Raw genomic sequence first — 27,036 nt, forward strand, 5'->3', positions numbered from 1 at the left:
CCAAACAAAACACTCGGTAAGCAGGCGTGTGATGGTTTTGATACCCAGGTGGACAGGTTGTGTCACTAGAAGTGTCACACAACACTGGAGTGGCTGATGCAGGTAGCAGTTGGGATTTCACTATAAGGGACAGAGACAAGTCTTGTAATAAGTTCTGTACATCAGAGGCTTGTTGCTGTAAGTGAGCCAACTTGTCCAGGTCAAGTGGCCAAGTAATGGAGTTAATTCTTGGCATGTCGCCAGTGACAGTATTGTCAGCACCTTTGATGTAACAGACATCCATAGTGTACTGGGAAATGTGGTCCATATGTCAAAAACAACAAGGGGGAGGTTAGCAGCAAGGTTACGTAAAGCATCTGCGAGGAGGTAATGGTCCGTAAAAATTGTAACTTCATGACTTCCAATGTCTTCTTAGAGTATTTCATTGTCTTGTAAATGTGGTATAACGCCCTATCAAAGGCAGAGCATTTGCTCTGGGGGAGGACAGTTTCTTGGAGAAGCAATGAAGAGGCTGTGAGATGCCCCCTGTATGTTGCTGAAGTATGCTGCTGACAGAGGAGTCACTAGCATCTTTGGTAATAGAGATGCACACATTGACAACAGGGTGCTTGAGTGTGACAGCACTGGAGAATGCGACCTTGAGAGTTTAGCAAACTTGTATAGCATAGACCAGTTTGTGTGTTGGGGAAGTGTTCTTACCTGCTGAAGCGTGTGAGAGGGTCTTGAAGAGAGATGGGATGAGGTATATAGTGCCTGAAAAAGTTTACCGTACCTAGGAACCTCTGAAGATCACAGTAGGTTTCAGGTAGTGGTAGTTCAGAGAGGAAGGTGACGTGGTCGGAAGTTGGGCGAATGCCGTTGGCGTTAACTTCATGACCAAGGAAGGTGATGCTAGTTGAAGTTGAGTTTTATTATGATTAGTTTCGACACCATTGTGCACAAGGACTTGTAACAGATGCCGTAGGTGTTTCTGATGTCCGTCTGTGGAAGAGCAAAAGATAAGGATGTCGTCCATATATACATAGTAGAATGGCAGTGGGGAAAACAGAGAATTAATAAAGCCCTCCAAGATTTGGGTGGCATTTTTCAGTTCTTAAGGCATGAAATAACATTCGAGTAGGCTGAACAGTGTAATGTTGACTGTTTTGGTGATGTCATCTGCGTGCATAAGTATTTGATGGTAAGACTTATAGCCTTATGGCAGTCTATACTAAACACACACGTGACATTCAGCTGTTGTGTGAAGTCGTGGATGTGCGAAATGGGCTAATTGTCTGCACGTTCAGTTTGCTGTAGTCTCCATGCAACCTGTAGCTACCATCTTCTTTAGGGACCAGGTGGATAGGTGACGACCAGTTACTAGAAGGGGATAGGGTATACCTGCGTCTAACAGTTCCTACATGGTGGCCTTAGTGTGGCACAGTTTGTTAGCTGTCAGATGCCTTGCCGTGTGATGGACAGGAGGACCTTCAATGGTAATTAGCCTATGACAGATACTGTTTGAAATAGTTATGCGCTGCAAAGAGGCAGAGGGGGACGTAACATGCAACACTGAAGCAGGAAGAGTCACTGACCTATTGAGTTTGCAGAATGGCTGTGTGTGTGTGTGTGTGTGTGTGTGTGTGTGTGTGTGTGTGTCATCAGCTGGAGGTGCAGCAGGCGGTATCATGGCGGGAAGAGCATCAGTTCCGCGATGTACACGAGTCTTGTTGCAAGAAGCGTCTGCCACTGACTGACAGAGTGTGTTGTTGCTGGCACGAAGGGCTTAGATGACTTTGGAGTAAGAGCTTGTTGAGAGATATGGCAAGTTGAACTGTGAGAAGCATACACTCGGATGATGGGTAGATGAGCATGTCACAGTGAGACAAGGGAGCTGTAGCTAGCAGAGTGGAGGAACTTGGTATGCGTGTGCCAGAAGTATGATGCAGCAATGCAGAAGACTGGATATCAGGTGAGAGGCCACAATGCTTAAGGAGGTTAATTCTGAGAACAGGACTCTCGACATCCGCCACCTTGAAGGTTCATGGGAATTGCAGATCAGGAGTGAGCTGCAGCTGTAGCATGGCTGTGCCGTGGACTTTGATGTCTGAATTATTAGCTGCGCTGAGTTTACCAGGTGAGAGCAGGATGCTTAATGGATCAAGAGCTGCTGATATAAAACTTGCATCTGCACCAGTATCATGCAAGTGTTGGTTGAACTGTTGAGCATGTAGAGGCATCCAGACCCAAGGTGATCGTTGGATGATGATGGATGTTGAAGGCGTTGCCCTGGAGGAGCAGCATGGGATGTGGTACCTACTGTGGCCCTTGCAGCATGTTTTTCATTGCACACATGGTTGGGGGGGGGGGGGGGGGGGATGACTGAATTACGAGTGTCATCCCTGAAGTCCACTTTCAATCAACACAACGGGTAGGTGGGATGAAGACCAGGATGTGAAGTTCCAACATCTGCTGCTGCACTGCACTGGAAGTGACCGAAAGTAGAAGGTGAGGAGTGGGGTACAGGGATACAGGTAGGTCTGCCGCTAGATGGCTGCACTGCTCCACCGCATAATGTGAGAGAGAGTGCACATCCTCTACTGGTGGGCAAGAAGGAGGGGTAGCCATATGCAAAGCAGGACTGCCAACGCAGGAAGTGGAATCCGGTCTTGCAGAAGTGAGACAAGCTGGCGGTTTCACATAGCTTGACACACGTGATCCACATGTTGAAGTCTATGTTCCAGTGGTTCTGTAGACAAAGAGCTGTAGCTGGATGTTGTATAGAAGCATGAAGATCCAAATGGCCCACAAGGCAGTTTCCAGCAAGATGTTAGGCTCGACAAGGGCATATAGGTGATGCCAGAGTTGTGCGGGTGTCCTGTCACCTATTTGTTCTGCATGAATTACATCATGCACCTCCTGTGGTGAACGAGAGAGATGCTTGGTGATGATCTGCCTTGTGTTGAGGTATCTAGAGGGGGAGGTGGGTTCAGGATGATATCACTGATAAGTTCCATGTTGGGGTGTAAAATAAAAAAAAATTTCATGTGACTAGGGCCTTCGTTGGGTAGACCGTTTGCCTGGTGCAAGTCTTTTGATTTGACGCCACTCCAGTGACTTGCGCATCAATGGGGATGAAATGATGATGATCAGGACAACACAGCACCCACTCCCTGAGTGAGGAAAATCTCCGACCCAGCTGGGAATCGAACCCGAGCCCTTAGGATTGACATTCTGTCGTGCTGACCATTCAGCTATCGGGGGCAGACGGGGTTTAAATGTCCAGTCAGGGATACAAAGCATGCATCATCACTGATGATGCTGCTAAGGTTCAGAATAGACTCCACAGAGTGAACTAGGTGAGAGAGCTGTTGTTGGTGAGGGGAGGCAGCTTAGGAAAGTGGCCTGGGGGTGTGGCCTGAGCCAGCACTGGAGTACAAAACTGTGTACTAGAAACTGTGTACTAGACGAGGGCAGTATACTAAACAGAGTAAGGGCCATGTGTGACACCAGTACTGTGTCTGACATCTCGGTCATAATGGGGTCACTTCAGTGTGTCACACACCGCAGCAGACATGGAAGCCATAGATGACATGGGTGCAAATGTGGATGATGCAGAAGGCCTGACTGGCGTGGTATGAACAGCCATATCATTATATCATGAAAGAGTCCAGAATGCTTGAACTGAGTGGACAGGGTGGCACTACCTGAAGGCCGAAAAAATGATAAAAGGTGTCAGGGTTAGATGCTGCACAGTATGTTGCGGGGACAATATCCTTGGATCCCATTTGGTCACCATTTGTTCAAGGGCAGAAACCGAGGAGGAGTCACGAAGGTGGTGTGGAAATTGATGTTTGACGTACTTCTAGCGGCACTCTATAGAGCACTCGAACATTGAACATAGCAGTTGGCATGCGACGCCTGATGTGTAGTATGGCGAGAAGGCACTGGTTGTGGGAAACGTTGTTCACAACAAAAGGCGATAATCACTGAGGAGAGTCAATGCAGCGTGGAAATGCACATTAACTGGGTCACAACGGTGGGTTCAGAAATGGCTCTGAGCACTATGGGACTTAACATCTGAGGTCATCAGTCCCCTAGAACTTAGAACTACTTAAACCTAACCTAACCTAAGGACATCACATACATCCATGCCTGAGGCAGGATTCGAACCTGCGACCGTAGAGGTCGCGCGGTTCCAGACTGTAGCATCCAGAACCGCTTGGCCACCCCGGCCGGCTAAAACGGTGGGTGTTCCACTACTATGTCACAGTAGAAAATACTAGAGACACACTTTTCATTTATGTACACAATATTAATGGCATCTCTCCACAATGCTTGCAATAAAAATTAATGACAACATACAAAAAATGTCTGAACAGAACACACACAGCCAAACAAATCAAAGAAGTTTGTCCTCACAGAGCTGATGGTTGACTTGGCTGAGTCGACTGCCACCACAAACCTGTGAACTTTCATTGTTAATCATGTAAATATGTTACCTAGACAAATGCATTCCCAAAATTTCATTACTCTGTATTAATTATTTATTGGTGCTGTGATTTTTTTCCCCTATCAGTTTAGTTTACTGCCTGATACCAAATTCACTCAATTGTTGCCTAGTTGTTTATTGATATATTTGGTACCATTGTCTGAGCTGAGAACGTCTATCCTTCTTACCAGTCTGTCTTTCAACTGTGGCATGAAAACTGTCAAAATTAACTCACTTTGTCCCTGGTTCTATGAAGATAAATGTGGGTATATCTTGAAAAATCATCAATTAAGCCAAGGAAATAGCAACAGTCTCCTATAGATTCTTTTCCCATAGGCCCCCGAAGATCTGTTTGTATCAGCTGTAAAAGCCAGTAGATCTTTTTGGACCTGTTTTAAATAGTTATCTGGCTTGCTTTCTTTGCATTCAAATTTCACGAGGTTAGTTACATTATTACATTCCTTTACCCCCAGTGCCATATCTTTTATCAAGACCATACTTTTCCTATTAATGTGTCCAAGCTTTCAGTGCAATAAAAAAGTTTTTGCAGAATATGCTGGACAACTACTTCCAACTTGAAAAACATCTAGTTTATTAATATCCATTTTCTTTACTCGCTGTGGCTATCACACTGCCACTCTAATCAATTTTTTAAATAAAAAATGACCTTGTTGCCCTTACTCACTATTTCACTTACTGAAAGCAAATTTGTAGCAACATTCTTCACATGATGTACATTATTTGGTGTAATATCTAGTGATTCTCCTTTAACCTTCAAATTAAAACTTATCTTTCTTACCAGCTCACATTGTAACTGAGAACTGTCAACTGTTGAAAAACCAACATTTATTTTAGGAGAAAATCCATATAAAACTGATTGCTCTTGGGTAATATGCATAGATGCTCCAGAATTCAGGAACCAATCTGTACTCTTAATTTCAGTTTTACCATAACAATAACATGCAGTTAGTGCTTGCTTGCCTTCCTTTCTGGATCTTTTGAGACCTGACTTTTTTCTTGTGCACTTGTTTTTTTTTGTTCTGTGCTGTACGATAAAAAATGTCTTTTTATTTGGAACATAGAACAGGTTCTTTCTTTTTGTATTTTGAATACAAAGCGACTTCCTTGTCCTGGGTAGGGTATTCTTGTACAATTCAACATCTTCTAGAATCTTGAGTTTTATGCTGTTGCCTTTAATTGGTATCCCTGAACTGTCTAAGCCCATTATCAAGGGGGGAGTACTGTACTTATCAAGTAGTCTCACTAGTAAAAAGTACCAGTCTGTTCTTCAGCAGTTTCAAAGCCAATATTTCTTGGACATTTCAAAGTGGAGATGATTTTGTTTACATATTCATCAACATTTTTGTATTTGTCTAAATGTGTGTAAGTAAGTTCTCTTAGCAAACCCACTTTCCGAGCCGAACCTCTGCCTTCAGATGCCCTCCTTAGATTGTCCCATATTTCCTTCACCATGCCATAATTTTCTATATGAATGTAATTTACAGGACTGTCTGTAAGTATTAATTGGGATTTTGCAGTACAATCTTTATTCTGGGAATCTAAAACTATGGACTTAAAGTTTCCATCAGTGACATCCCAAAGGTTGTCCAACTATAGATAAGCTTCTACTGCAAACTTCCAAGTTGCATAATTCCCTCGACACATGGGTTTCTCAATCTGTGGAATGTGGGCAGCAGCCATTTACACAGCTACAATATAGTTACTGTAAATTATAAACTACTCACAAACAATATTAAGTTTTTTTGTCATTCACTGGTCAGAATTATTCAGTTCAATCAGCTGGGTCCATAACCTGTTGGGTTATACACTAAGGTGACAAAAGTCATGGGATGGTGATATGCACATATGCAGATGGTGGTAATACAGCGTACACAAGGTATAAAAGAGCAGTGCATTGGTGGAACTGTCATTTGTACTCAGATGATTCATGTGGAAAGGTTTCTGACATGGTTATGGCAACGGGAATTATCAAACTTTGAATGCAAAATGGTAGTTGCAGCTATACATATGGCAGATTCGGAACTGAAAATTGGTTCTCAAGAACTGGTTGAATGGAATCTTTTGTACGCCACTTCTTTCATGGGTGCATTTCATTTTCATTGCATTCTTCAGATGAATCACAATCTAGCATTTGCCCTTCTGGTAACTAGTTCTTCTTTAAAGCACTCCAGATACATACTCCTGACATTTAGGACTTGTGGCCATTTCCGGGGATTAGTCACCAATCACATTAGTGAAGCGTAATTGATCTTTTTGCCTATTTGTGCACAATAAGTTACATTTGTTTGTGTCAAGGGTTGGTTACTGGATGCTGCTGTAGGCATTGATTCTTTGCAAGTCTGCTTGCATTTGTTATAATTTTGCATCTTAGTGACTCCCCTAATATATTCACAGTCAGCCTCATCAAGTTTCCAATACAATCCACCAGACAATTTATATGTAGATCATGAACAGTAACAGCCATATACAACTTTCATAGGATATGCTGAAAACTACTTTCACATTTGACTACTTTTCCTTGTTAAGGCTAAACTGTATATTGAGTGTGTTAGCAAGTCCAAAATACAGTCACAAATTGGGTCTTGTGTAAGCTATAGTTTGTTCACAGGGTAACTGCAGAACTCTATGAAACATTTTTCGGGAGTCAAGGAACATGTCATTAACCTGGGTGCTGCTATCTGTCGCCCACGGGATCTTATGTATAAACAGAATATGCTCAGTTTCATTAATTTACAGTTAGTGTTGATTCCTAAAGAGGAGAATTTTGGACTCCAAAAAAATTCCATACACGTATATGTATACCATAAATAAAGAAATCCATGTAAAGCATCGAAGTAATTCATGTGCAGTGGGGTATTGTTAAAACCTTAAATAATTTTTTCTTGATGTGGGCCAAACTTCTATCTTCTTATAATGAAGCATCAATATTTATTTTTATGCAAATATATCACCAGCAGTGTAAAACAAATGCTTGTACTTTTGTTAATTTGTAACATCTAAACTAAAAGTTGTTTTTTTACCATGTATTTCAGTGGGAAGAAAATAGGCAGAAGTTTTCAGACTCAGGACGGAAGGTAGTGGAGATCTTAAAGAGAGCTTCTGCATTAGATGCTGCATCATCTGCTGTACCTAAACCAGAATGCATAGAAAAGTGTTTCCAGCAGCTTGCGAAGAGTTTTGATAGTAAAAATGGTGGCTTCAGTGAATCTCCAAAATTTCCACAGCCAGTGAATTTTAATTTTCTTTTTCACATTCATGCAAGAAATCCTTCTTCAGAAATTGGAAAAAATGCTCTTGACATGTGTTTATTCACTCTGAAAAAGATGGCAAAAGGAGGAATTCATGATCATGTTTCACAGGTATGCTAATGATCAAACATTTGGGGAGTTTGTACTTACAGTGTGTATTTTGTTAACTATATTCCTGACTGACATCATGTGTAATTATATTATGTTTGCTGCCATACAAACGCTGCTGCTTGCACAGATTTAGTTATACAACATTATATATTTATAAAATATATATAATGAGTGTGACATAATTGGAAGCAGTCAACTCATGCAATTTCTAGGAATATGAAATAGAATAATCACATAGGCTCACTCATAGGTCAAAAAGGCAGACTATGAGGGAAATGCAATCAGTCTACAAAAGAGATTGTTTAGAAAACTTTGTGGACCATCCTACAATTTTTGCTCAAATATGTAAGATCCATACCAAACAGGACTAACAAGAGAAATTGAACATATACAGAGAAGGGCAACATAAATGGTTGCAGGTTTTTTTGATGTATGGGAGAGTACCACAAATATGCTGAAGAAACTGAACTGGCAGGCACATGAAGAAAGACACAAACCATCCCGAGAAAGCTTGCTTACAAAGTTTCAAGATCAAGCTTTAAATGATGAATCTAAGAATATACAACAACACTCATGCATTGCTCCCAAATGGATAGCAAGGGCAAATGGTTTAAACAGTCAATCTTCCTCTGCTCCATATGTAAATGAAATGGGAAGCAGCCCTCTAATAACTGGTACATACCATATGCCAAGTACTTCACAGTGGTTTGCAGAGTATAGACGTAGAAGTATTAACTCTTAGAATTTCAAGGCTAAGAGCATGCCCTAAGGTCAGTATATGGAAGAGACCAATATGGAAATATTTGTCATCACAGTTTTTTGTGATACTGGAGTCAGTAATTCATAGAAGTGTTTGAAAATGGCCTATGACTGACATGAAATGATATTGTGAAAAATAAATGAAAACATTGACATTTGCAGGCAGTAGTGCATCATTCAACATTCACACTGCAGCAAATGCTGTCCTTGTAACAGTTGTGAGAAAATATTTGAATATATTGACAAAAAATAGCTGAATTTGTGCTTGCCTTTTATGTGTTATGACAGAGAGAGCCATTACAAATAATGTACCCCGGGTAACAAGCAAATGTTGGCAGCTGATGTGAGCTGATGCTCCATCAATGGTATGCAATGATACCGATGTGTCTGATGTAGCTCTGATGTAACTGACAGGAAGAACTGCCATGAACGGGGACCTGGACATTGTTGTCATGAGAGAAGCAAGCTGACCACTGGAAGGCAGAAACAGTGATGAGACTAGATGTAACCCAAAGTTCTGTTACAGGACTTTGATGAGTGCCCCAACACGTGCTGGAGGAAAAGGACAGAGAAAGGGAGCAGTGGCAGGACCATCTGTGATGTGGCAGGAGGAAGTCATGCAGGAAAGGAGGATGCAGAGAAGTTGGAAAGGGCTGGTGGCAGAGAGGCTGACAGCAGGCAGTACGGGGCGTTGGAAACCACTGACTCGGTGGTGCCAGAGTTGAGAGGAGAAAGCATCTGCCCAGGTGCCCAACAGGACACCACTGCAGTGACAGAAATGACTCCAAAGGAGCCTCTAGTGGCAGGGTCAGCTGCAGTGGGGAACGTGGCGGCAGTGGCAGTGGTGGTGTTGGTGGCTTCAGGCTCAATCGGACCCACTAGCCGCATCAGGCACTGTGGAGGAAAAGTCAACTCTGCAAGTGCCTGACCTGATACCAAAGTAGTTGCAGAGTTGGCTGCAAAGGAACCAGCAGCAGCAGGTGGCATCAGCAGGACACCAACAGGCTCAGTGGGAAAATAACAGGCCATATGTGAAAATTAAGCTTATCTACTGCAGAAGCTTAAGAACATTTAAATATGTTTGGGATATGGTTAAGATCTATTTTTCTTTTTCACATTTTAATTTTCTTCTTCACTGAATATGCAGGATATTCCAGGCCACATTGAATGATGTAAGATAATAATTACTAGCAGTTTTTTAACTGATCTGTTTTGACAATTTAAAATTTTAATGCTGGCAATTTGAATATTATATGTGGTCATATTAAATTTAAAATTTCATTTTAGGGTTTTGCAAGATATTCAACAGATGAAAGGTGGCATGTTCCACATTTTGAAAAGATGCTTTATGACCAGGCACAGTTAGCTATTGCCTATTCAGCAGCCTATACAGCTTCTAAAGAAGAATTTTATGCTGACATTGTTAGAGACATTCTTACTTATGTGGACAGAGATTTAGGTGATCAGGTAAGTCATATATTCCATTATTTCATAGAATATTATCTGAAGAACACTAGTGATTAGGAATTGTAACCCATGGTCATAAATATATATAGCTAAGTACATAGAAAGTAAATAAAAATTGTCCATGAGAAATACAAGATGTAGTGTAACCAAGTCAAAATTAGAATTAAATAGAAAATCTTTTGCTACTAGATTATAGTAGTGTTGACAGCCTGACAGTATAGTTTTTTGGATTCTTCCTTATAACACCATTTTCTCAGAACTCGCCTTTAACTTTGTCATTGGTCCCTGCTATTCACCTGGCTTCAACTTACTCTAATGTCTTGTGTCATTACTGTATCTATTTAACCCCCACCCCCTCAACCTCTAATCTGGGCACTAAATTTTTATCTAGCCCACCATTATCTCTGTCATCGTCTTCTGCTCTTTCAGCTACACATGCTCCACAGTTTTTCATATGCCAAGTAATGGGGAACTTCATCTGAATTGATTGGCTATTGGTGTGCAAACCTGTGGTTGTTATGTAAGAGTTGTCCATGCTATCATTCAAATAGTATTGTGAACCCTGTGAATGGTTGACCCATTGGAATGTTATGTATTGTGCATGAGCACATGAACTAAGGTGGCAATAGTCCTGTACATACACAGATGGCAGTAGTATCGTGTACACAAGGTATGAAAGGGCAGGCATTGGTGGAGATGTCATTTGTACTCAGGTGATTCATGTGAAAATTTTTCCAACTTGGTTATGGAGACACGTTGGGAATGAACAGACTTTGAATGGGGAATGGTAGTCGGAGCTAGATGCATGGGACATTCAGTTTCAGAAATCATTAGGAAACTCAATATTCCAAGCTGCACAGTGTCAAGAGTGTGCTGACAATACCAAATTTCCGTATTACGTCTCACCATGGCCAATGCAGTGGCTGACGGCCTGCAGGTAACAACCGAAAGCAGCGGCATTTGGATAGAGTTGTCAGTGCTAACAGACAAGCAGCACTGCATGGAATAACCACAGAAGTCAATGTGATATGTACAATGAACTTACCTGTTAGGACAGTGCAGCAAAATTTGCCATGAATCGGCAATAGCAGCAGACAACCGACGCGAGTGCCTTTGTTAACAGCATGACATCACCTGCAGCACCTTCCTGGGCTCATTACCATATTGGTTGCAAAAATGTGGCCTGATCAGATGAGTCTCAATTTCAGTTGGTAAGAACTGATGGTAAGGTTTGTGTGTGGTGCAGAGTACACAAATCCAAGGACCCCTGTTGTCTACAAGGCACTGTGCAAGCTGGTGGTGGCCCCATAATGGTGTGGGCTGTGCTTATGTGGAATGAACTGGATCCTCTGGTTCAACTGGACTGAACATTGACTGGAAATGGTTATGTTCGACTACTTGGAGACCATTTGCAGTCATTCATGGACTTCTTGCTCTGAAACAATAATTTTGTGTCATTGTGGACCACAGTTGTTCATGATTGGTTTGAAGAACATTTTGGACAGTTCGAGTGAATGATTTGACCGCCCACATCACCCAACATGAATCCCATCAAATATTTATGGAACATAATTGAGTGATCAGGTCATGCACAACATCCTGCAGTGGCAACACTTTCGCAGTTATGGGTGGTTATGTTTCTGCAGGGGACTTCTGACTCGTTGAGTCCAAGCCACGTTCAGTTTCTGCACTGCACCAGGCAAAGGTGCCCCAGTGTACTATTAGGAGCTAACCCATGACTTTTTTCACGTCAGTGTATCTTTGCTGCATGTTCATGTAAGTAACACAGTTTTTTGGAAGAGAATCTCATTCTTGAGACGAGCGTTGTGGCAACCAACACACACGCTCACACACACACACACACACACACACACACACACACACACACACACACACACACACGCGGCCGCCCCCCCCCCCCCCCCCCACGAGAGAGAGAGAGAGAGAGAGAGAGAGAGAGAGAGAGAGAGAGAGAGAGAGAGAGCGTGATCTTAGAAGCACCGGGTTGCATTAAATTTAACTGAGATTCTGTGTAGTCAGACTCTTATCACCCAGGTTGCTTAATGAAATGAAATGCTCTTCTTGAATTGTAACTCAGATTTTTCCTGCAATTAAGGTGAGTTATTAGATGTACTAACGTGCAGTTCAATGAAAGATGTGGCAAAGTCACCCAGCCAGAAAAATAAAATCCAGAATAAAATGAAACTTAGGTGATCTAACAAGGCAAAAATAGACCAAAATATTTTTGTGGTACTTAAAAGAAGAGATAATCTTTGAGAATCTGTCAGACAATTTCCATTAAGTATTGGGAGGGGCTTCTGGTAATCTCTTGGCTGTGAGGGGGGAAATTCATTGTTACACTTAATGCAAATTCATTGTTACACTTAATGCAGCAAGAGTCAGTACTATTGAATTCCAAACAACAGACCAAAAGCACAGTGTCTTTGCTGAATGGTAACTGAATCTAACAGTATCCATCAACATTCCCTAAACATATTGTTATGGGTTTGATAGAGAGAGAGTGAGAGGATGATCGTGTGATAGCTATAAGATTCTCTACAAATGTAGTGAATGTTAAGCGAGAAAGAAAGATGGATTTTGTACTGATGTTCACTGGGTCCTATCTGTATTTATGTGGGAGAATTAATTCACCCAAAACTGGTGTTATATGTTCAACCCATTGAGATGCACTAACACTAACAGTTTGACCACATGTTTTTGCTACGTGGAAGCAAGCAAACTGTGGACATTGGGACAAAATTATCTATGTTGCTGGAACTCAATGTTTCTGCCCAGGAGCTTGCCACAGCTGCTCAAGTAGAGAGTTGAAATTGTGCCTCATTCACAGGGGAAAGAAAATTAAGAAAGAAAAGTTGCAAAGTGTATAATTTGTGATGCAAACTTCATTTATAACTTAATAAACGTGTTAAAGTTTGATTTGAAATTTTCAGTGCAGATACATGTAAAGATACAGTTAAATAACACCATAATAACTTTAACTGATACATGAATCAACAGATGTGCAATTGAACCTATAAGAATTATCAGTAAACCATTTGAAAGTAGAACAGCAATGCTAACATTAAAACAATATTCCAAACAGTATTAAGGTTCACCAAAATTCTTGTTCGTTGATTAATCTCAAGTTCCAAGCATCATTTTGCATGATAAAACATAATGATGTGGAATGTGTCATTTTTCATTCACATTGCAAATTAATGTGTAACTAGGGCTTCATACTGAACATTCATAAGTGTTTTTAATTTTTATTTTATTTGCAATTTTTAATGTAGAGATGTGAGTTAGTAATTCCCACCCACCACTTGCGTGTGAGTGATGGTTATATGACTTTTTGTCAAGGTGACAGAATTTGTTCACCCGTTCATTTATTCATTCACAGATTATGTTTCATAAATTCGATCATGAATGAATGTATGTGGAACAAGTCAAGGTAATTAACAAGCAGAAGCCGTCACTGCTGGCTACTTGTCTAAAGTATACCAACAACAAATGATATTATTAGGAGAAACACAGCTGCTTTGAATGAAAAAAGACCCTGATACTTCTCCTATACTATTCATCTACTGTTTTTATCTATTACTTCAAACAAAGCATTTGTATGCTTACTATAATCAGCTGCCGCATACTGACAAAGTCAAGATTTATCTAATAGAAATATTAGAGTTACATGGAATTTACATTACAGGCTCCAAATATTGTGATAAGTTGTAAAAGGAGTAGCTAATGAGGTTTCATTTAATATGTTTTGGATGTTTGAAGAGTTTCAGTTTCATGCCTGATCTCCACCAGCAGTGTGTTAAGATTTTTTTGCACTACAGTATAAATTTCCATTATTAACTCTAGCTTGGCTGTATGGACACTGTTTACATACCTTATGGGGTCATCAGTGTTATTTATGAACTTGAAAATAATTTTGGTTTGCCATATTTATGATGTAACTGCACAACTGTCATATTATTGATATATTTTATAATATTGTGAAAAGGGTAGATTGCTATGCGCCGTATAGCGGTGATGTTGAATTACAGACAAGCGCAACAAGAAGACTACTAAACACACAATCTTTTGGCCAGAAAGCTTTCTTCCCAAGTAGAAACACACACACACACACACACACACACACACACACACACACCACACACACACACGCGACCACAGTGGTCATGTGTGTAAGTTGCATTTGCATGAATGTATGTGCGTATGTTGTCTATTCCAGAAGAACATTCTGCAAAACTTGGATCTTGCAGTTCTAACAGAAATCTTCCTGATAGACAACTGGCAACATAAGGATTTCTGCAATCATCACCTAATGGCAAAGAAGGGAGAAAGAAGACGACCCATGGGTGGAATATCTATCCTACTGAAACCCTGGATGACGCCCACCAAAAAAATCATAAAACAAGAAAATAGTATGCTGGTAGAAGCAGCAAACATAAAAATAATTGAGCCTATTTTAAACTGCACACAAATGCTGTAGAAATAATTGACAAAATAGTCACACTCATCAAACAATGCGACAGCAAACCCACCATTATTGCAGGCAATCTTAACTGCAGAATAGACACGGAGAACTATAAAACGAAACTAGTCATTGAAACCCTAGAAGAAGATGGTTTCACCCTACTGAACGCTAGACAGATACCTACATACATATGCCACAATGGGAAAAGCACCATTGATATCACATTAACAAGAGGAGAAATAGAAGGAAGTATTCAACCAATATGGCATGACTCCATGACTCCTATATAAAAGCACATTCCAGTGAAGATAAAAATAAATAATGTCATGTCACTGCCAGCAAGAAAGACCCACCACATCACACAAAGAAAAATTGATGTAGAAAAATTAACAAACCAGCAAGAACAAATAACACAAATAGAAACTTTAATAGAGGAAGGAGACCTTGAAAAAGCAACAGGCCAAATAGAAGACCTCCTAAAAAATTCAGTGATACAAACAAATCCAAAAATAAGGACAGCAAAAAGATGGTTCAATGCTGAATGCTACAGCAAAAGGAACACTGTTCTAAGAACGCTCCACAGATTAAGAAACCAGCGCGACGAGGAAACATACAAACTGTATGCAGAAGAGAGGAGAATCTACAAAAAACTAATAGAAGAGAAGAAAAAAGAATACATAGAAAGAGAGGCAAAAAGAGAAGCGGATGAAGCAGAGAAAAACCAATACATAGCAGCAAGACCAAGAAAACTGGCTCATACACCAAATATAGACATGAAGGAATGGGAAGACCACTTCAGTAAGATACTGAACAAACGAGGAATCAAAACACCCCCCAAGAAAGAGAAACAACATCAAACTAAGGAAAATGGACAATATATGGGAACCTCTAAATGAAGAAGATGTAAAAGAAGTAATACAAGCACTGAAGAACAAGAAAGCAGCAGGACCCGATAATATATATAATGAACATATAAAAGATGCAAAAGAGGCCCTCCAACACCTATGAATCAAACTATTTAACAAATGCCTGGAACTTGGAAGAATTCAGACATAATGGAGACACTCGACAATAAAAGGTCTCTACAAAGGTAGAGGAGGCCCAACAGACCCAAACAAGTACAGAGGCATAGCCCTGGAAAATACTCAGTTCAAGATGTTTTCAAAGATAATTACACAAAAAATCAAAGCCTCTGTGGACAGTCATCCCCCAGAAAGACAAATGGGTTTCAGATCTGGAAGATCAACACTTACAGCAGTCAGGCTTCTTCTAAACAACATCAACGAAATGCTACAAAAGAAACAAATGTTCTACACAGTGTTCATAGACTTTACCAAAGCCTTTGATCTACTGGAAAGAGATCGCATAGTCCAAAAACTGGAAAACACAATGGGAGAAGATAGCATATGGGCAAGAATAATCAAGTCAATCCTCGAATACAACTTAATCACAATATCAGACAACCTCTCTTTTCTGAACCTCATTCTGCAATCGAACGGAGTCTTACAGGGTGACCCAATGAGCCCTTTGCTGTACATTCTTGCCACTGAAGAAGTACTCTGAATTGGAGAAAATGAAGATGATTTACATGTATATGCATACACTGACAACATAGCCGTAGGTTCAACAGATATACAGAAGCTGCAGAAAATCATTGAGAAAATAGACAAATGGTGCAGTGAACACAAACTACACATAAACATAACAAAGGCAGAAATGGTAATTTTCAGAAAAGGAGGCAAAACGCCCAAGACTGCGGAAATCAGCATCAGAGGACAAAAAATAAAAATCTCATCAGACTTTAAATACCTAGGGGTGACATTGCAACCAACATCCAAATGCTTCACAAAATATACAACAGAACGTGCAGCCCAAGCAATAATAGCAATACAAGACATCAAAAACATCTGCCTACTCAGTCTAGAAACAGCCATGAAATAAATCAACGCAAAAATCTTGTCACTCCTGGCCTATGAGGTGGAGGTTATATGGGACCACCTGACAGAAAAAAATCTAGAAACATTAGAAAAGATAAAATCGACGTATCAAAAAAGAGCACTAGACAACAGGATCTAGACTAGTGTACCTGCTAGTGAGAGAGACATTCCTAATTGAAGACATCAAACTTCGATATATGATGATGCCGCACACCAGGGCTTTCAGAAAGCAGCTGAAGATCATGGAGGACAAACGAGAAAAAAATGTGGCCAGAGTAATATGGCACCGAAGCAATGAAGAACCGCTCATGGACAGCACCAAACTTCGAGCTGCGACGTGTCGTAACTAGACTTTCTATTCACGGCTTTGATCATCTAATTTGCAAAAACAAAACTTATCATGACCCAACCACAACATGTGTATGTGAACTGTGTAATGAAGCCTGTGAACGATATCACATAGAACTGTGCAGTAAAAGAGTGAAATCGATAAATGAAAATGCAAAATGTAAAATGTAAATGTAAAATGTTAAGCAAAGTAATTGTATATGGCTATTTGGCTGCAATTTTATTAAATAAATTCCTTTAGTCAAGTGGTACCATAAGACCTTCTCACTCCATTTTGATTCAGCACCTCTTCATTTGTTATTTTATCTATCTACCTACATTCAGCACTCTTCTTTAAAGCCATAGTTCAGAAGCTTCTATATTGTACTGTTCATATATTTTGTAAAATGAGCGTGAGGAATCAGTCACATTAAAGCTCATGTCGAGACTTACTTAGAGTGGTTCTTTCACATTTCTTTTTGTTTTGGATAGGATCACTGAGCAGGAGTACAGTAATTACTGGTTTTGACTCTTTAATGGACATCTTCAAAAATCTATGCATTGTACATGGAACATAACAAACAAAGCACCTGTGACGTGCATTGTCATGCTGACACATGACAACACATGTCATGGATGCTTTTTTTGCCGTATACTGCCTATTGTGTAGACATTATGAAGAAAAACAAGTATATAATATGGCTATCATTTTTATCTATAGACAGAGTGTTATTTTTTCCAAAAGTCGTTCTTTCTACTCACCATTTGTGTACAGAACAGAAAGTGGGAAAATGAAAATGATATCCAAAGTATCTTCTACTATACACCTGCAGGTGGCTTGTAGAGCATTAATGTTGATGTAGATGTATTATTGTTGTGATGTCTTGTGGAAATTACAATGACTTGAAAACCAATGTGAATATTTTCGAAAATCTGACTCTTGTTTAATATTGTACTAAAATTTTTTCAAAATCTTTCTTCAGTCTGGAGGATTCTACAGTGCTGAGGATGCAGATTCTTATCCAACGCATGATTCTAAGAAGAAAAAAGAAGGAGCATTCTGTGTATGGACTTTTGATGAGATTAAACGACTTTTGGCAAAATCGCTACCAGAAATGTCAACTTCTGCCACTTTAGCCGATGTTGTTTGCTACCATTATTGTGTGAAACCAGGAGGAAATGTAAACCCATATCAGGTAATATTTCGGGAAATTTGTATATGGTTTGACCCCCCCCCCCTCCACACACACACACACACACACACACACACACACACACACACACACACACACGTATTCTTTCTTGGTAATGCAGATTGTGATATGTACTTATATAATTACCCGTATACAGTCAACTCTTGCTAATTCAAACCTTGATAAATCAGACTTGTCAATAAATGAAACTAGTTGTCTGGTTCCTTGGCATATGCTTTATAAATTGAATTAATTCTGTATTTTTTTGTATATTTGATAAATCAAATCTATTGCTATGACAGAGCATCTGCAAACATTTTATAATTTGAAGTCAGCAGCTATGTAAGTCTCAGTAATTTGAACTGTTACATCAATTGTTTTGGTTATTTTTTTCTTATTTAAAGGGACTGTTTTGTTAACACAAGGGCAAATCTTGAAAAAATGTCTCAAGTTTCTAAATAGTGTAGCTCAAAGAATAGGAATTGGAGTCCATGTAATGCTTACCATCTTTCAACAGACCTTTTGGGAACATTTTGATGTATGAACCACAGCTTTTGGTGTCACACTTTTTTGTGCACTGTATTTTGCGTTGGGCATAAAATAAAGCATGTTAATTATTTGTGTACAGTGTTGAGTCAGCATGTTCACAATGATTTCCGCAATACTCTGTGTTTGGTGTGTGGTGATTTTTCGATGGATCCGCGAACAAAACAGCATGTTCAAGTGTGCACGGACCTTCGTCAGACTGCATCTGATGATCCAACCTTCTTGTCATGGGTTATCACCAGCAATGAGAGCTGGATTTACGGTTATGACCCAGAGACAAAGCAACAATCATCCCATTGGAAGAGCCCGGGCTCTCCGAGACCCAAAAAAGCGAGACGGTGAAGAGCAAAGTGAAGAGCATGTTCATCATTTTCTTTGATACCAAGGGAATTGTGCACAAAGGATTTGTCCCACCCAACCAAACTGTGAATTCCATGTGCTACTGTGACATTTTGCGATGGCTCCGTGAAAACGTGCGGCGACGACAGCCCGAACTTTGGCGTCAAGGGAACTGGCTGCTGCATCACAGCAGTGCACCCTGTCACACGTCCTTGCTCACCAGGACCTTTTTGGCAAAAAACAACATGGCGGTTGTACCCCACCCACCGTGCTCACCAGATTTGGCAACTTGCAACTTTGCACTATTCCCAAAACTGAAACTCAATTTGAAAGGCCGTCGGTTCGACACTCTATAGAGGATTCAAGAAGCATTGCCAGTGGTGGTAAACACCCTCAAAGAATAGGACTTCCAGTAAACGTTTGACCAGTGGCAGAAGCACTGGGCCTGGTGTGTACATGCGGATGGGAACTACTTCGAGGGTGATGGTGACCATTAGTCCAAAGGTAAGGTTTTCAACAGATGGCAGCACCAGTCCTAAAAATTTTTGATAGAGCCTTGTAGGTACCCACATCTTGAAATAAAAAGAAAGTAGAAGCTTTGTTTTGTTTCTGGGAGATCTTTACGCTAGTATCTTTAAAGCTGACTTTTAAAAAGATGTTGCTGACATAAATTATGGTTCAAAAATTCTTTTAATAATGATTATAAAAAATTTCAGTAGTTAACACACATTGTTTTCTGTAGAAAATCTTCAATTTTCAAATTTTAGCCATGAGAACAGCCTACTTCAGGACAGTATACAAAATTTCAGCTCTCTGTCTTTAGTAGTTTTTAACCAACGTGTACCAGAACATCAGAAAAGTGAACTTTCAGGAAATTAAAGTTAAAACTTGTTTCTCTATCTAACCTGTGTAACACTAATGCATCCCAGGTCCATATTCATCTTCTTTCTGGTGTTGTTCTTCCTCCTTCTTTTTCTAGAATTATTCTTCTTATTCTTGCTACTTTGGCGACTTTCAGCACTGATTTCTCTGCTTCGAAGAGTCTTCTGCAGTCAATTGCAATTAGAGCTCTTTACATACAGTAGTGCTCAAAAGTCTTTTGACAACATAACATTTGTTATTATTCCTGTTAAAATAAAGCACTATCAGACAGTGTATTGGGTATAGTGGAGCGCAGTATAACTGCGATTATTTGAAGGTCTCAGGTTGGGGCTTGTATGTGTACACTTTATGCTGCCAGATGAATGTGACTCTCAACCAGCTCAAAAGTATTTTGACACACAGTTTGCTCCGTGAATTCATGGATGTCACTTGCTTCTTAGTTCTGATTTCTACGGATATTTACTTACAGTGATTATTTCAGTATGCTGAAACGTAAGGAATATTCGAGTGACGTTTGAAATGCAGTGATAAATACACTAAAGCAAGGACTGAAACTGCAGTTGGTCGTATTTTTAGTGTCTCATCAGCTCATTTGTACATGGAAAAAATTGCAAATAAATGAAAGACTGTTGAAAATAAGCCTCACAATGAACGTCCAAAAAACATGTCTCCTAAAGTCGATCATATCATAACAAACTTTTCAACAAGTGATGTTCATGAGTTGGCTTCAATGATACAAAGAGAATTGAAAGGAAAATGTAATGATGACATTCATGTTTCCTTTGTCAAATGACACTTGAAACTCTTTGGAGTACATGGACTAAGACCAATCAAAAACCCAGGAAGGCCCTACTTGGATTTACAAAATAAAACAGATCATAGTCCAGTTCAGACTGGTCTAAAATTGTGTGGAGTGATGAGAGTAAATTTAATTTAATGTAATCTGATTGTATCAAGTATGTTCAACATGTTCAACACCCTTTAAATAAAAGACTGACTTTTGGTTCCAAATTCCCACAGTCAAATATGGAGATGGCAGTGTGATGGTTTGGGGATGTTTTTCACACTCTGTAGTTGGACGGTTAGTTCAAATTGAAGGTAATATGGATCAGATCATTTATGAAAAAGTATTGAAGACTCAAACACTGCCATATGCTAAACACCACAGGCCAGCTGGATGGTATTTTCAACAAGACAACGTTACCAAGCACAAGTCCAAGTACATTAGCGATTTTTTTTAAATGCAAAAAGTCAAGGTTTTGGAGTGGCCAAGTCAAAGTCTGGATTTGAATCCTAAAGAACATCTGTGGGAGGAGTTGGGTCACACAATAAGAATAAAAAATATTTGAACAAAGGCACTTTTTTTGAAGCTCTTAAAACTGAGTGGGATAAAATTTTGATTGATCGGTTCCAAATTCCAAAAGTTGGCGACTCAGTGCCAGCATGGTGTGAGGCTGTCATAAAAGCCAAGGGATATCCCACCAAATATTGATTTTCTTACTATGGTTGGCGACAATTGTGTGTTAAGAAATGTGTTTTTTTTTTTTTTCAACAATATCAAAATACTTTTGCTCCACCATTGTCCTCGTTAAAAAAGGTTACACTCTATTATGTTGCAAACAAGGGCTAGTTGATCACTATTCTGTAGAACATTGAATATCCATCAATAAAATAAATTACTGAATTTCATGATTCATATTTGTTTTTAATTAATCCAATTAATATATTTGTCAAAATATTTTTGAGCACTACTGTATTTAGTCCACCAGACACTCTCATCAATTATATAACCTTAAACATTGCCACTGTTCCATTATTAAAACCTAGCAGAGCATCCAGCACAACTATTTTGGAAGTATTTAGTTCTACCAGAACTGTTTTTGGTACCTGTCCCCATGTATAATTGTTAAGACTCTCATTAGGATTTTGAATACCAATTATCTAATAATTTTCTGTCACTAAGTCTTCCATATATAGGTTTTACAACTTCCATTATAGTAAATGGCAAAGACTGCTTATGTTTGTTGGTCTTACCTTGAATAAAAGCCCTCTAATAGCCACACCATGACTCATAGCCAGGTAGACAGGGTACATGACTTATGTCATCACATGTGGCAGCTTTATGAAAGAAGGTGGCCCATACTGCATTTCTCAAAGGGTATAATCAGATAAATTTTAAAAGATTTCCTCTACTGTAAAGGTGGACAACTCATTATTGGCTTTCTCAATTTGTGAAGCTCTTTCTCCTGAATAAATCATTCAGTTTTTCTGAAGTTGCAATCACTTGTTTGTTTGTATGCTTGCATAAGATCTACTGATTTCTGCCCCATTCAGATAATTCTTTTGTGGTGCATTTCTTTTTTTTTTCATTTTTTTTCTTTCTTTCTTTTGAAGGAGTGTATAAAAGAATGTTAGAAAGTAAGTTACATGTCATACAATGCTAAGACCTTTACACAGCAAGAATGGTGCAATGTTAGAAGAGAGTACAGACACAGATCTGCTTTGGTGTGGGTAACAGGTGCATCACAAAGTGCGACTGAAATGACACAGAAACTGGAAGTGTACTCCAAATTTGTACAGAGGACAATATGATTCTTAGGTGTGTAAATTGCTCACAGTGTCTCTGTGATATGTTGGCTGTGTATGGACCAAGTGCAGTGTCATATCCAGCCATAGTGAAATGGATCTGTCAATTTGACCAAGGCGACACAGATGTGGGCAATACTGATTTGGAAGTCCAGATCTCGCACCATGTTTTTTATATCTTTTCAGCAAGCCGAAAGAACACCAGAAGGGAAGGAGATTTTCCTGCGATGAGGGTACTCGTACAGAGGTTCTCAGATGACCAAGGAATGAATTTTTATCATCCAGGAATTTAATGATTGTTAAAACATTCCAGTCACTGTTTACAGAGACTTGATGATTATGTTGGAAAATTGTGTCATATATCTATGTCTCTTTGGTGTTTAGTGCAGCATTCAATAAAAGTTACTTGACCTGCCACAATAATGTGTAATCGTGTCACATTTAACTTCTTAGTTATGAAAAGTAGCCAAACTATTGGTACCTGTTATACTTTTAGTTGTATGTTCTCATCATATAAATTTTTTGGGAACTTTACAAGAGTTTTTATTAACTGTTCCTTGTTTTCACCAATTTCAAATGTAGGATCCTCATGATGAACTGAAGGGGCAGAATGTTTTAATAGTTGAAGGAAGTGAGGAAGAGACAGCTGAACATTTTAAACTTACATTGGAACAAACACGAGTCTTTCTCAAAGAAGGTTGTAATATTTTGTATGAAGCTCGCCAAAAAAGGCCCAGACCCCATTTGGACAGCAAGATGCTTACAGCTTGGAATGGTAATTATTGCGTTAAATTATACTTAGAACTTGGTGGTAGTATAAAAATGTATTCTGACAAGTAGCAGTGTTTAGTTTGTTTTTATATATTTGTGTTTTACACTCCTATATGACTAATCTCAAAAGATTGTTGGAGTTGTATGTCTAATTATTGCAAAACATTGTTCTTCCTTAAATATGTTTTGGCATAATTTTGTCATCATCATGAATTTTATTTCAGATAACATAGAAAAGAAAAATGTAGATGGTGCACAATGAGAGTACAGTGATTTAAGATGTTTTTCATTATTAATTTTGTGATTAAGTATGTAATGTTTTTTTCTGTGTTTCAATGATCACCCCTTTTTTGTTTTAATCATCTGATACTACTTGCTTTTCGTAGTACTTTCACTGTGTGCTATAAGATCCACACTCAGACCCCATGATCCCTTTAATCTTTTAAATTTTTGTGAATTTCAGGTTGTGTGATGCTACGCTATTGATTGAACTGTGTTCTGTTGCAGTGATTGGTATTTCAAGCCAATAGCTTCTCAATTCTTTTCCAAATAGTGTATTTGTAAGGCAGTGCATAAGAGTTCTAATCAGTTGACTTTAATTGCAAATAACAAGAAACCCAGTGTATGTGCTTTTCACACCTATTTCATTGCCTGTTCCTTTCTGTTTGACTCCATTGTTCAGCCACTTTCTTGAAGTCATTCTCAGCAGCAGTAACCCAACTCTTTAATAACCTCCTGCTTTATATTAGAGAACTGAATAACATCTCCAGCTTCAGTGGACAATTAATGTCATACCTACCAAAGCAACAACAATGATTACCATTGTCCCTGTGCACACTTGTTACGCTTGTACGCCCTTCTTTCCAACCACAATTTCCTCATTTCCCAGTCTGATAAACTGGTTCAGATACAGAACTCGCTGTATCAGAAAACATTTATTTTGTGCACCAATAAATTCTTTTTATATCTACCACTATCATTATTATTATTATTATTATTATTTATATTGTTTTTATTGTTGTTGTTGTTGTTGTTGTTGCTGCTGCTGCTGCTGCTGCTGCTGCTACTACTACTACTACTGCTACTGCTACTACTACTGCAACGACAACGACGACGACGACGACAACGACAAATACCATTACTATTAATATCCCTGTTAGTGGTAACAGCAACAGCAGTAGAGGTGCTGCAAGTTTTAACTTCATTAATTCATAGTCTGTTTTATTTACTTACATCGCCACTATAGGCATTCAAATCATTTTATTACTATTTGTCATATTAAAATTGTTATTTCTTGGAGGTAACTGTAATGTGAAAAAGATCCTGTGTGTGTGAAATCCTGGTCTGGTGCAAGAGAGGGCCTGATACCTCTGATCATATCAGGCTTAATACATAAATTTTATTTTAAGTACAAGCTTTTTGCTGCACTATTTATTTATTTATTTTTTCATAGTGATACAAATTACATGATGAGCTCATTTCGGCTTGTTATCATCATTCGATCTACCTGTGAAGATGGTATAATATGTACAATATTGTTTCCTACGTCTACGTTAGTCTGTGTCTGCAAGTGACATCTTCTGCTTACATCGTAGCTGGCATGATGTTTTCCATATGGCATCGTGGAGTGTCAATGTTGGTTGTCTTTTTGTTATGATTGATCACATTGTGTATATGTTTACTTTGTGTTTGCATGATCTTGTTAAGTTATTTTTGACAGCTTTGGCTCCAGTGATAGTATATGTTCGCAATGGAATTACTGTTTTTGGGAAAGTCAGTGATTACGTTCAATTTTACAGAGATAGTATTTTATGATTTTTCCACAAATGAATAGTGTTCTACTGTTTTGTGTTTATCACAATAATTCACCCATTTTCTTTTAGTATGTCAGTAAAATTTTCAAGGGCTTTTCATGTTGAAAATCTGTTGTTTGTTGAGGGTATCTTCTGGGTACTTTTCTGTCTGAGTCTACATTTCCATTTCCTCCAAAATATTCATTGTATGTCCTCTAGGTACTTTGTGTAGAATGTTTAGGGCATTTTCAATATTTACTACTCTATGTTCTTGGCCTTTAACATGCATGTAGAATGTGGATTGATTACTTTAGCAGTCTCGTTTGTGTCCTTTAAATCTGATTCTGAAATTCTTGCCGCCTGCCTATCCGTCTGATATAAAATTTATTGCAGTCGTTATAAAAAATTTTGTAGATGCCTTTATTTGAAAAAAGTGAAGATATTATTTTTTGTTGCGTAAACAAATTGTTCATCTTGTCTGATATTTGGCCTATGTATGATGTTGAACATGGGTATTTGCAATTTTTTTTCTTTTTAATATTATTTCTTTATATATACCATCTGTTTTTGGTTTTATATGCTGTTCACATAATTTTTGCACCATTTTAAGGGTGAAGTCAGTTCGTTGTGCTGTTTTTCATAGCATTTTTGTTTCATCTTGCATCACATTATTATTGGGAGGGAACTTTAAAATAAAATTGTATTAACCATTGATTTGAACTACTTGTAATTATTCAAATTTGGATGACAAGAATTTTTATTTATGATTATGTCAGTCATATCAGATTTTCCATGTATTTCAAATTTGTGGTTGCTGCTGTTGTTGCTTATTTTTAGGTCTAAAAAGTGTATGGGTTTGTTTTGTTCTATTTCCATTGTGGATTTTATGTTAGGGTGCAAGTTGTTAAGTTGCTGATGGATCATTTTTATGTCTTAGTCATCTCCGTCTACTGGTAGCAGTGTGTCATCAACATATCAGTGCTGATAGATTGAGGCAAATTCTTCCATCACCTCCACCTGTAACATCAGATGATGGGCTGCACACACCGAAAACGAGCAATCAGCCAAGTGCCTGCCAGCCAAGGTACCATCGCATCCCCCCCAACACCCGTCCTGGTCACTGCAGCCAGGGGTGAAGCTTAGATGGCCACGTTCTCTGAATGCCAGGCATGCCATGCCATCACAGAGCATTCTCTTCTTCTGTTTTGATGGGGCAACATCTCCTGACTGTGCTCTTGGCAGCTCGCCTGCACAATGCCACATAGCTCACATTGCCGGTTTATACACAAACAGCAGGATTCTTACCCCACATCCAATGTCAGTGTTTTGTCATGATTCATTTAACAAGAGGAGTACTACCACATTTTCTGCACTATATTCCTGAGCAGTGTTCTTTTAAGATGCTTTAATTGACAGCACTTTTACAAAGCCTGATGCCTGGCGCCTGGTTTGTCCCCCAGGTATCAGCACCTGGAATACTGTGTGCAGTGTGGTGTAAATAGTGCAGTGAAGTGCAGTGTGTGTCAGGAGTACCAGATGTGTTTATTACCATTCCATCCCTGGCAGTTTTGACACACCTTTGCCGCCAAGCGTACCACGAGGAGATGCCAGACAAAGGCCATTCACAATCTGCCCCGTTCCAAGACTCCACTGTGAGTGAAGTGGGCCCTCCTTGATTAAGTAGTAGTACCTTGTTGTATTTCACTGTAGTTGTTAGCTTTCAGGGCTAATATCTCCAAACCAGCTCTTGAAGTTCTTTCAGCATGCCCCATTATTTATTGTTATTGTTCTTAATAAGTGCACCGCTATAAGCTTGTATGCCCCTTAGAAGCATAAAAGGGAACCTAAATTGTTCCTTTACTGGTGACCACTGCGAAATCACAGTGCATAGTGTCACGGCCAAAACATGCTGTTTTTTCTTTTTTATTATTCAGATTAGTACAGCCCCACGTGGTAATGAAATCAGTTCCTGTTAGGTCGGCCAGATCCCACTCACACCACCACCCGCCTTCTCACCCCTACCCGCACCCATCCACACACCCATCCTCCTGCATGCATCACCACTCCCATCCTGCACCCCTCCGCACACACCATATGTTCGA

At 39.2% G+C, this 27,036-nt stretch overlaps 1 protein-coding gene across 1 annotated transcript in view; it reads left to right on the forward strand.

The window, feature by feature from the left end:
• Positions 1–27,036, forward strand: part of LOC124775116 (spermatogenesis-associated protein 20) — a 274,485-nt gene that overhangs the window by 39,736 nt on the left and 207,713 nt on the right. The window contains exons 5-8 of the mRNA XM_047249951.1: positions 7,525–7,851; positions 9,898–10,077; positions 17,808–18,020; positions 22,953–23,145. Coding sequence (XP_047105907.1) covers positions 7,525–7,851; positions 9,898–10,077; positions 17,808–18,020; positions 22,953–23,145 — 913 coding nt within the window. The remainder of the gene's footprint in view (positions 1–7,524; positions 7,852–9,897; positions 10,078–17,807; positions 18,021–22,952; positions 23,146–27,036) is intronic.

This window comes from Schistocerca piceifrons, chromosome 2, assembly GCF_021461385.2.
Source record: "Schistocerca piceifrons isolate TAMUIC-IGC-003096 chromosome 2, iqSchPice1.1, whole genome shotgun sequence".
Classification (NCBI taxonomy): Eukaryota; Metazoa; Arthropoda; class Insecta; order Orthoptera; family Acrididae; genus Schistocerca; species Schistocerca piceifrons.